The following is a 13,214-nucleotide window of genomic DNA, read 5'->3' on the forward strand; positions in this document are numbered from 1 at the left end:
AGTCGCTGACTGTGCCGCCGATTGGGTCTCTGAGCCGCTGACTGGGTCGTTGATTGGTCGACTGAGTCATTGACTGTGTCACTGAGTCATTGACAGTGTCGCTGACTATGTCGCTGACAAGGTCGCAGTTGCGCGTCGTTACTCGATCGAGATCGACACAGACAGACAAACGGTGCGAAATGATGAGAGAAGATATATTAGTTAAAATGTGTTTTGTCGCAATATATCTGTGTTACTGGACTAGCCTTGCAACGAGTGGAACCTGGCTGACGAAAGACCTTGTCACTACCTTTTTTAAATTCCCAGGAGGAATCACGTGATTCAAATTAAACACTAGACGGTGCTACAAAGCCATTAACATTTAAAATCAAGCATAAACTTTAACGCAAGGGACATTAGCTTATACCAAACGAAAATTATTGTCCATGGGTTTTTCTTATTACATTGCAACAGTGTACGAAATGATCACTGATCCTGTTTGAATGTTTTAACATTGAAATAAATAATTTTACACGTCATAGCCAACCAAGATGCGCTATATTGTCGTATGGCCTAACTCTTACGGTATATAAACCATCTCGAGAAGTTTAATATTACAGATCCCTATCGATTCTATCTTTGCAGGAAAACATTTGAAACCTAAACGATAGTTCTTTGAAACAGTACATTGATACTCATGATCTCCTAACATTTTACCATGCCATTTTCTAATTGATATTTGAGGCTCTTTCTCTTTATCATCAATCTGTAGAGCTGAAGAGTGAATATATATTTGCACAGTAACATATCTATACGCATTGTAACGATTTACTTCCTTTACCATTATCTAATTCTTGTGATCTCTTTCTCTCAATATTCCTTCACTCTCATTCGATGTATATTGTTTCCTCATAAAGTGCATACATTATATGTATACATCCTTTCTTCAAGGTATAGAAATATATGTCGTGATATGATCAGTTGTAATATGTTTCCACAAAATTATACCCACTCAAAATTCTGATCACAATACTCTACGTTTCGCGTAGTATCATTGTGAGATTTCAGTGTATGCATCTTTATTAATTATTTTGATAGAGAAATTGAACAACCACAGTTTCCTTCTTATCTATCGCAATTTGTGACGGTATACTGTAGACAATTTTTTATTTGTAATCGAACCACCATGCAATATGTACACTTCTACGCTAATGGCATGCAGGCTCGCTATAGAATGATAACAGACACACCAGCAAAGCGAACCTTAATTAATAGCATTAAAACTATCGGTACTTTTGAATTCTTGAATTAAAAGTGCTGATTTAGGAAATGATGTTGAAGGAATTTTTATCTGACAAAGATATATTTATATAAACATACAGTTCTTTAAAATAAGAATGACATCTTTATATTAATATGCCTTTATCCATGAAATATCTAAAGAGACAAATTAACTACGTGATTTCAGCTTTAAATATAACCTGTGATTTTGAGAATGGTCTTTGTGGTTACTACAACAAAATGGATGACTATAGTAATGCATGGAGACGACAGGAAGCGCCGTACCTGATGGGTTATTACAGTCTTAACGACAACAAATTTGGGCCAGCTGGTGGGTATTATAGATTTAAGAACGTTGCTTTGATATATGTTTTTCAATACATATTAAGACAATTTTGTACAGGAAACTTAGTATGGCTCAAGAATGTCATTTATTTTTGATTGGTTTTATTATAAGCTATCTCTCTCTCACTCACTCTCTCTCTCTCTCTCAATAAATTTAAAGCCGTTGTATGAAAGTCTACGTATGTGTTCTGCATATTTAATTGCATTAAAACAGGCATTTGTTGCTTCTGTTAACTTACAGGCTGGTGAAATTTACCTGCATGCTGCATGTTTGAGCAGAACAGTATTTTACAGTAACTGTATAACTTTCAAAGCTTCTTTGAGCATACAATTCTTTAGATATATGTGTGTATGTGTGTGTTTAAGATTTTATGATAAAGGAAAGATTTAATGCCACAATGGATTGATATGATATATACCTCAGACATGATATCTCAACCATTTGAAAGAGTAAAGGTAAATGTGCCCATGAATGATAGTGTAACGGTTCATCAGCCCTGCTTTGTTCCCTTTTCTATATATTAATAAATACAAGATTGATTATTTACAATGTGTTCGTTTTCTATATCTTCCCATTCAAATATTAGTCACTATTTAAAGAGTCATGTATAACAGTTAGGTTTTAACGTCTGACAAAGTAACCAGGTTAACCGTCTAATAAATTCTTTTATATAATTTGTAGGGTCATTTATGGTTGTTGGGGATAAAACTTCATACACGAGCTCCAATGTGGAATTATTATCACCAATTTTTACCAGCATGAGCTACCTGTGCCGACTAAACTATTCCGTAGCATACTATATTAGTAGTTATACGTATATGTATGTAAGACTCTACGACAAGAACGGCAATATAAAACAGCTTGACTCCATGTACGACAGTTACGAGCCTCAGCCAACATGGCAAGAAAAATCGGTGTTGATCCCTATCGGTCAGTACTACATTGGATTCAATGTCTATGGATCCTACTTTGAGCTTGCACTTGACGATCTGTATTTATCGAATTGCGGACCAAAAGGTAAGTAACAATATACTTTATTTTGATGTACCATCTATCTCTTCAGTTTTCTCGGGTGTATACAATTGTGAACTGTGATAGGGTTTCTGATGAGAGGAGTGTAGATCGACAATGGCTCCACCACATGTATATAATCTTCGACTTATTTCCGGACTAAAGCCACTGCCTTGTCGCAAACGATCTTCATATTTAAATTTCTCTGTGAAGGTCTTCTGACTGCTAAAACGATAACTATGCGAAAATTCTTATACGTTGCTCAATAGTTTGAAGGTTGTTTAGATTGTATGGATCGGGAAAATTCGAGATGAAAGGGGAACATTAATGCTTGAAGGCAATATAAAAATGTGGATCAGAACCTTTATAATTGAAGAAACGAATATGCATGTATCAACTACAATCATTGCATAAAAACACTGTCTTATGATGTAATATATTTGTCATATAATAAGTTGTCCATCAGCACTGTCCTTTCAAGTATTTGAAATGGATTAGGGACATATTAGAAAAATGAGAGTAAAAACTGTTATAAACAAAACCAATCACGTATTGAATCAGATACGAGTCGTTTTATTTCTTCGAAAATAAATATATACTGGCTTGAAATAATAAGTCTTTCAAGATCTACTGTAAGATTATATTTTATCTTTTGTTAATATTATTGTTGTTTTACATTCTAAGAGTATTCTAATATTATTCTCTTTATGTTTTTGTTATTCAATAGTTTTATTATTATCGTCTTTCACTATTCTAGGACTGTAATATTATTTGTTAATATTATTTTCGTGTTATTTAGAGCAGTTCTAACAATTCCATTTAGATCTTGACGACTAAATTCATAAACATTAAGATACGTGTTATATAAAGTTAAGATTCTTTCCTTAGTGTGACAGCAAACACGGCTTCTGCGGAATGCTCAGCTCATTATAGGTTTGTAACTGCAATGGAAGCATAGCACACATAAACAAAGTCATTCGCCACTTAGTTTCATATTTGTAATGTAATATCAAATCTAAATGCATCACTGCGTAACCTATTGAGCTGCAGAAAGATACTAAGTGAAAATAACCATTTACTCAGTCACACTCTTTTGACATAATAATTTGCATATGTTAAAAACATCAATTATTTTCTGCACTGCAAGCGTTTAGAACGAATCATGATTATTATAATTGGTAAGCTTAAAATCTAAACTGCCTAATGCCTTTTAGTTAAACTGTGACAACAACTGAAAGCTAACACACGTATTTCAGCATCATGCAACCCAAGTACAGAATATCGGTGCAATATCTCGACCAACGAAGGTAGTGTCAACACATGCTTGAACAAGATTTCTGTTTGCAATCAGAAAGCGGATTGCGTGGATGGATCAGATGAAGATTGTTGTGGTAAATTTTCATCCCTGTTGCTTTATGTATGAAAGAAATCATTAAAATTGGAAACAATCTTTTTCTTCTACAAAATCCCATCCTATAAGATTTATTTGATGAAAATTAATGTACTAAAATGCCCTGGAGTCCGAATATTAACAATTTTGTTAGGCCGTTTTTAGAAGCGTTACTGCGCTTCCAACTAATCTAGATGTGAATATAAAGTTATAAAAATTTTCCTCTATTTAATCTTCTTCCTCTTAGCATAGCAGATTTAACGATATAAACATATTCATCATAGGCAACTCATGTAGCTAAACTGATAACAATAACACATGCAATCTGGCTGCGTTTTCCCATTTATTTAATTAATTCATGTCGTATCAAAGGGCCGTTTAGAAGAGATTATTGCAAGAATTACTAAGATCAGCCCATGTATACTTTGAGACTTACTCCAAGGCATAAATGTGGACATATTTCGATTGGTCGTGCCTTTTGTCTCTTTCGAAACTTCTAAAATGCAAGGGTAGCAAATAATCCAGTACTTTATGAACTGAATTCTAATTATTGGACAACAAAGTGCACTGCTAATGAAATAGAACACAATCTGAAGATATATTCGGAATATATGTTGGCAATTGTCTATATGAACAAGCAAATTGCGTGAAATCCATCGACAAAGTCCCCTGAGAAGAAAACATGAAACAAATGTATTGAATCGGGCAATTAAAAAAAATTACAAATCATCGACACTGCCTATATGGAGGTACTGTATAACACTTGTACATGTCTTTAATTTAAGAAACAACATGCTATAAACCATTGATTTTCTGTGTGGTAGTCTTTGAGAATGATAACTATGATTAACTGCACTAGTATATACTAAATCTGTATCAAATACTCAATACTTTATATTTCATGTTACTGAATATTGTTACATGTTTAGGTTCAAGTAAACAGTAGGAAAAGAAAGAGTGAAAATAACAAACTTTATAAAGCAATGTTCTAGTGAATTCGAGTTCGAGTCCTGATGAAAATTCAAGATGGAAGGCGATGACGTATGCTAAATTCTGTACAGTATTCCTATCTACAGTTTCTTGTAGAAACACAAGAAATAACACTCCGGTGTTTTAAATCCGAATGCAATTTTTAAGAAATGTCTTTGTTGAAGAATTCTGAATGAGCACTCAAGTATTTTCAGAGAAACTAATTAATGTTTTAGAATCCAAATAATTTGAAGAAAAATTAACATATAACTCGAAAACTGGCTACAACACAAGAAAACGACTTTTACAGCAAGTGTTTTAAGCCCAGACTGATATTATTTCTATAAAACAATGGTTATACAGTAATTTTGAGACGCAGAATAGGTAACCGTATGAGGGTTACGTGATCATGTTTACATCACGTACTCTCAACATGGCCCTGACAGAAACCAAAAATTTTAGTCTAAGAATAAAATAAAAAAAGTTGTATACTTCACTAAATCTATTTATAAGTGTAGGGTCACGTATCCAATACACCCTCGATCTAACCCTTATTATTCCCACAATCAAAATAAATAAAAAAGAACTTGTTCACGTAGGTGTTACTAATTTTGAATTAAGGTCAGGAACTAGGTCAGCCTTAGGTGTTTACAGTTAGAGTCAGGTCGAACAGATTTTCTGAAAAAAATTCCAAATCACGTAACGAGGATTATATTGTAATAGCATATAAAAATTGTAGCTGATAAACAAAAAATAAATTAAAATAAATATAAATTAAATAAGATCTAGGTAACACTATTTATTCACCCTTTAAGAACTACTACTACTACTATTATGAACATGGCTATTGTTGCTGTTGTTATTATTATTATTATTATTATTATTATTATTATTGTTGTTGTTGTTGTTGTTGTTAAACTCTCGCAATTTGTATATATGTGCCGTAAAATCGTTTCTGAGCTTTATTCTCAATATTCACCAAAATGTAAACATTCAGGTAAAGATTGTTTGATAATTTTACATCGATTTCATATGTTGAATTTGTAATATTTTATTGTCTCATTTTCGATGAATATCAGTAGGTGTTTCTTATTGTTATGTATATTTGATTTACTTGTATCTTATTTAATATATATTTATTGCAATTTAATTGTTTTTAAGTTTTAATTTTTATTTTTTATTACAGGCTATTGTACGTAAATTTATTCTCTAGAGATGATACTTTTCCAGAAAATAATTTGACCTTGACTGTTAATTTATATACACCAGGTGTTGATCTAGATCCTGATCTTGTTTCAAAGTTTGTGGCAACCACGTAAACAAATTCTATCTTTATTTTAAAATGACTGGTTGTTGTCGAGGTCATGATGGAACTTCGTCTTTAAGATGTAAACATTTATTTTTTTATTTCTTAGAATAAAATCATTGGTTTTCGTCAGGGTCACACTGGGTAGACGTGATCTTATACAAGTACTTATTTTCTATAAACCTCGAGTAGATGATCACGTGACCCATTGTTTACGTTTCTTAAGACCATATAACCTCTATTTTGGAAAATTATTCTCAGTAGAAGCTGAGCTGTTAGACTGAAAGTTGTCTGTTATGCTGTTTGGAGTTATTTCAAATTATTTGGTTTGGAGTCATTTCAAATTACTTGGATTCAAAAGGATTATAGCTGTTATTTTCTGGAAAATACGTGTGCTCATGTAAAAGTGTTGAACAAGGACAGTTTGTTTATAACAATTATTCAGCTATCAGAAACCGGAGTGATAATTCTTGTTTAAACAAGGAACTGTGTAATTCAACACTACAAATTTCACCACACGTCATCGTCTTCCATCTTGGATTCTTTGTCGGGATTCGAACTTGAAATCAGTAGGACATTTTGTTATTAGGACTTCAAAAATTTTATTCGTGGATTATTCTTGGGTTATTTTGGATTTGATTCTATAAAACCGTAAATTCATCTTTTCTTCTTCATTTTTACAGAAATTTTCCAGGGAAATACATTATTGTATTTTTCCAAGCTTGTTGTTTCTTGTGTTACTGTTTATTCGATCCTAAACACGTGACATAAGCATATCGGAAACTCGCACACCATACAGCCATTCTACTCCATGACAGACTTGAAAGGAAATACTAAAATGTGTTTTATCGGAGACAGAGATTGGATATTTCGTTTCAATAGATTTGAAACATATGGATGTTTACCGTAGTAATCATTAATGACTTATTCTCAACGAGTTAGCGGTAGACGCTTTGTGGGATATACAAAAAAAAAATCTAATTTAAATTTTGTTGTCGTCAAGAAAAGGCCGACTTTGCACCATTTGTGCCATATAATTTTTAAATTTAATCGTATATAATTCATGAAGTGTTATAATTTTGAGATAACTTGTTGGAGCATACATCAACTCATCAACTGTGACTGCATAGTACAACATTTGCATTGATTTCTTTTGCTAAATATTATAATGTGGTCTGACAATAATTCTTTACATATTTTTCATTCACTGATCTAATTGTTAAAAATGCTATTGAACGGCCGGTTGTTTGATTGGTGCTACAATATACACGATCTATTTCGGGTTTAGCAATTCGGCATGCCTTGTGCACTGTATTAAAGCGTGCATGAGCAACGTATTTTTGTATTAATATGGGTATATCATCAGTTTCAAATTAAGCTTGGTCATATGAAAAAATCGTAATTCTGAAGCTTATTTCCTGATGTTTATTATACTGTTTAATGAGTTAATTGTGAACAAAATGAAATTTATTAAACTTCTAATACTTTATGCATTCAATTTGTATCCCACCTTCCAAAATGACTATTGCTGGACATTTGCCGAAGTTGAAAATGTGTTTTGGATACTGTTACAACTATATAATAATAAACTAAGTAACAGCAAAGAGCGAAAACTATCAACTTTTGTACAATTTAAAATTTAAATTCTTTCTCAAAAATACAAAGTAAAAAATTAAAAATAAATTATAGTCTGATGAATGAAATCCTCTGTAGTCCTAAGTGTTATAATACATGTCCAAAGATACAGAGCAATCCTAATGAGTTCTAGTGATTTTCCCAATAACGTTAAAACTATTGTGTTGATTTGAGGAATCACAATGATATCATCCATAATGTCTGTATATGAAATCACAGTCATTCCAATATAGCTATTTTAAAAACGTTTGAGCTTTTGATAATATCAATGATGAATTTAATTAAATAAATAAATTCTCCGAATTGAACATAACAAAATATCTCCAAATAAGACTGGCGTAATTGATTGGAATAGCTAAGGTTCAGTAAATCATCTCTTATGAAGAAGAGAAGACGTGGTTTTCAAACCTGATCGAAAATTGTTGAGTCATTTTCAGTACACGCAAACTTGTCAACAAAGTAATATATTTAAATCATAACCAACAGCACTTAGGTCAGCTTGGTTTATCAAGAACTCATGTCCTGAAGTCAATCAAATCAGTATGCTTACTTGGACTAGTGCAGCTGCACTACATTGAAACTACGAATTGTTTACTAAATGAATTCATCCTAAAGTACCAACCCAACGAAAAATAGTATGTACTATGTTATTTACTAAATGCCACTTACCATCATAGATATATTTTGTTCGTTTGTTGTTTGAACCCGAAAACAATACGTGAAAAGAAGACATAGCTTCATTGTAATTTTAGGTGTTTCACAGTTTAATCAGGAATTTAGGTGGAAGTAGGCATTAAGTTCTTGAAACACATTTTGAACTCCATATCAGAACTCTTACTGATTTAAAAAGAAAACGCATGGAAATGTGGAACAGCAATACATGGAATAATTGATGGTTTATTCAATAAAATTAAATTGCTGTTGATATAAGAATTAAAAAAAACTCACAAGAAACATTTCGTATAATGTTATGAACGTAAATAATAAAGTTGTATATATCTCTCTCTCAAAATGGACACACATATCCATGAACACATTCACATTCAAATACATAGATTGTGATAGCGCGTCCGTACATGCATGGGTATATTGAAGAGTCGAGACCCTGGTTGCTGAGTGTCATACAGCACCCGTATTTACCGATTACTTCCATCCCATCCTCTGCCTTTGTGGATGAAAGGCTCACTTTTGGCAAATATCTGTATGCTGAAAAGCTTGCAAATAGGTTACCATGCCGCTGTGGTTCTGACCGGAGTTTCTCATGGTAGTTCATCCACAAATCATACTGGCCGCTATGTATAGTCCATAGAATGCTGAAAATGGCATTAAACACACAGCAATAATACCAACAACATTCAAAGTCCAATCAAAAATGTATAGATATGCACAAACATTATATGAACAATTATATGAACAGACAAAAAAACGTCTAGATGCATACGAGATATAGACGAGTATTTTATTAGATGTTGTCCCACATGACCAAACTTTGATTTAATATTTGCGCTGATAGAGGTACATGTGTTATATTTTCAGCTTATAAAGTAACCTGTGATTTTGAGGAAGGACTATGCGGGTACCATAGTGCATTCATGACCTTTGACAACGCATGGCGCCTGGAGAAAGCCCCATTCTTGATGTGGAACTATACAATATATGATCAGAGATTCGGATCAGATGGTGAATTTAATATGCATTAAAGTTTTAGGTTGTTTAAAACGTCTCGTTTACTTCAAATGCGAATGTGATAGGAATGTTTATTGTCCTCGATTTAAATAACGTTTGCATTTTGTGTATTTAAATCCAATCAAAGTTTAGAGAGATATAGTAAAACATATAGATAAAACATTTACTCCGATTATTATATAAATTGTTGCATAGCTGGTAAATCACCAGCTCGGAATTGACAGATTGTCTGTGATGCTTTTTTCTTTAAACTTATAATTAGATAAACCTATTTCTAGCTAACACACACATGCATGCACACACGTATACACACAGAACCATATATATATATATATATATATATATATATATATATATATATATATATATATATATATATTAATACCCCAACCAATCACTCATGAACAGTAAACGAAATCTTACAATATATATATATATATATATATATATATATATATATATATATATATATATATATATATATATATATATATATATATATATATATATATATAACTGCTACTTTTTAGTGGAATTAAAACTCAAGCGAAATTGGTGACTTCATGCCTCTGAATGAACATATTTTAATTGCAGGTTTATTTTTGGTTTTCGGAGATAAAACAGCCTATATGTCAAGTGAGGAATTATTTTCGGCTAATTTTAGCAGTTTCAACTACCAGTGTCGATTGAAATATTCGATCGCTTATTACACTACCAACTACATGTACACATTTGTATCACTTTACAACAAAGACGGATATGTGAAACTGCTGAACTCTGGATATTATTACGCTGGTTCTGCGTGGAGGGAGATTACAGTGGACATACCCATGGGTCATTTCTACGTTGGATTCAGTGCATATGGATCAAATTTCCTGTTCGCTCTTGATAATATATATCTCGACAGTTGCAAAGCGAAGTGTAAGTAAAGATATCCAGAACAAACTTGTTAACTCTCGATTACTTGACAATATATGATCACGTTGTAGCTATTATAGTTTGTTAACACATGTATTTGTAGTTAAATTAACACGAAAATGTAATAGCCATTTTCGCACCTGAAGTTAGTTTATTTTAATTTAGCATCGTTATATAACGTGCCTGTCTGTGTTTGGTTATTTTATCTACTACTGTCTTCGCTTTTATAGTGAGAAACCTTACCCAAAACACAAACACTAGTCAAAGCTTGTGTGTTTATACATGCCCTCATATCCCATAGTTAAATGAATTAATTCGTCTCGCGTTTACAAGTCCCAATTAATGCAAACTTTCTACATATATTTGCAAGATTTGCTACAACAGTATCGAACTATTCTGCAACTGAGCAGTAGTTACGTCACAAATCAACCTAATATTACATTCATTCAATAGTTTTTGTAGTAACACCGGGTAGTAAGTAGCTCTTCAGTTAACTTAAATATAAAGGGCGATTACTGACTTTCTGAACTTAATTAATGAAAATTATTAATGATATTGCTGCATTTAACTGGGGTCGAGATACAAAGCCGATAAAACTTTTGAAGATGATGAACTATCAACGTTCTTCAATTTTCACAAATTTAGATTCTAGCGCCTTCAGTGTAAAACCATCAAATTGTTTCGACATAAAACTGCATTTTAATTTATTGCATCAGCAGAATTATGAGTACAAACGGTACAGGCAACAAGTATTTGGTAGATTTGGAAATCGTTAGCGATTTACAACCTGCCGGTAATTGACATTCTAGGCCGCATGGCACTACAAGCATTGCCAATTTCGTGAAGGGTTGATATGGAATCCATTTGTTGTCTGAATTCAAGCTTTTAAGGAAGTGATGATAATTTATATCAAGGGTGCAAGATCTCTGAACTGAAACTTAAACATGCGATCAGATTATGTTGTATTTACTTTAATTCAATCCTGTTTATATACATGAAGAAAACTAAGGATTTCCTTAAATCTGAGAAATTCCTCAAGCCGACATTGCTCAGTAAGGACGAGTCTCCATTACTTGCATCCTCTTTCTTCTCATGCTGATTTAAATATTATCAGCAATACAATAATCAAGAGTTTTACACATGCATATGAAAGTGAGATATAACGCAGCATAAAATAGTGAAGCTTTTCTAGGGCAACCGCGTACTTCGCATGCATTCTGATTTTGCTCTGTGATCGAAATAAACATGTTAGGAATAAAACATTTGCCCATGAGATACATATATTTCGATGAATATTACATGAAATATCTAACGGTCCTTACAAAGTACAAGTTGGTGTGATTCGTGTGGCGTTAATCAAAATTATAATCTGACATGTTACATTTTTTTTGTATGTGCTCTGTCGAATTCTGTATGAGCCGTACAATATATTTATCGTCTGATGATATTAAATTCGAAAATCGTCATAGTGCAATTTATTGTTTTGCTGATCAGCTTTGAATATATTTTTATTTTTTGATATTTACAGGTCAGTGGTTTTCGATTAGTTCAATGCGATCCATTGTAATCTCCATTTCTTTTCAGATGTTGAAAGTAAATGTATTTAACTAAATCTATAAAGTCGAACGATCAAAGAATATCATACCTGGTTTGTGTTAAAATTTATTTTAAATAGCATAATTTCTAACACAGAATTTGATGTCATTACAATGTTTACTGGTTAAAAAATAATAAAATAAACCCTTTAGATAAAACAATAGAATGTATTGTACGAGCTGAGCTATCCATGTACTCGTTTCGCGTTTTGTAGCTGACGTTGTGCAACACAATGGATATGTATCGTCATGCGTCAGATATGTGTTTTTTTCCATTGCAGAACGGTTATGAGAGGCTGTAATGATTGTATCTTTTGTTTTTCGTCTTGAAATAATGAAAATGTTTAAGTAATGATACTTATTTACTTATTAGTATTTCGTTAGATTTTATTAGGAATGAAATATGATTGTCTTGATAAAGAGTTATCCGGGTCAGTGTGGTGCGTTGTTTCAGGTGCATTCCGTTTTTATCGAAGTTTTAATTCTGCTCAGAGCTTTAACCTCAATTCAGATAATAGTTTACCTTTTTAAATCTAATAATGGTGTACTAAACATTTGTTGCAGCAATCTGTGATGTTGGTCGAGAATTGCAGTGTCGCGTGTCAATTGAAAATGATGCTGGCGACGTTTGTCTCCCAAACACTTATGTGTGCGACGGTACTGTGGATTGTGTAAATGGAGAGGATGAATGGAATTGCTGTAAGTTGACTGGGTTTAAAAGAAAATCTGGAAGCATGGTTTTATTGCTTTCCTTTGACTTCATTAAATGTTGTACTGTGCAATGTATTCATATTAATGAGGGCTATATTTGTTGAAGCATTTGCTGTACTTATTTTTAGATTGCTACATGATGATTTCTTTGAAAGTGACGATTGTAATTTAAATTCAAATGAATGCAGATGTATTCTTTTTTGATGCAGTTTAATTTCCTTGTGAGACTTAAAATATATTGAATTCGCTTATTTCTTGTAATGGCTTGGTTACCCATTGTATGCTCGTGTACGCATTATTTCTTTATGTTTGTTTTAATTCAATTTATAATGATGCAATGCACATATTGCTGTCATTTGATTGCGTTGAAATTAATACTACATAAAA

At 32.4% G+C, this 13,214-nt stretch overlaps 1 protein-coding gene across 2 annotated transcripts in view; it reads left to right on the forward strand.

The window, feature by feature from the left end:
* LOC149783472 (MAM and LDL-receptor class A domain-containing protein 2-like) overlaps positions 1–13,214 on the forward strand; it is a 131,478-nt gene that overhangs the window by 57,022 nt on the left and 61,242 nt on the right. For both annotated transcript variants that reach the window (XM_089931712.1, XM_089931713.1), the window contains exons 36-41: positions 1,448–1,591; positions 2,288–2,623; positions 3,874–4,008; positions 9,454–9,597; positions 10,198–10,524; positions 12,681–12,815. In XM_089931712.1, the coding sequence (XP_089787838.1) occupies positions 1,448–1,591; positions 2,288–2,623; positions 3,874–4,008; positions 9,454–9,597; positions 10,198–10,524; positions 12,681–12,815 (1,221 nt within the window). The remainder of the gene's footprint in view (positions 1–1,447; positions 1,592–2,287; positions 2,624–3,873; positions 4,009–9,453; positions 9,598–10,197; positions 10,525–12,680; positions 12,816–13,214) is intronic.

Source organism: Sinohyriopsis cumingii, chromosome 14 (assembly GCF_028554795.1).
Source record: "Sinohyriopsis cumingii isolate HCF-2022 chromosome 14, ASM2855479v2, whole genome shotgun sequence".
Classification (NCBI taxonomy): Eukaryota; Metazoa; Mollusca; class Bivalvia; order Unionida; family Unionidae; genus Sinohyriopsis; species Sinohyriopsis cumingii.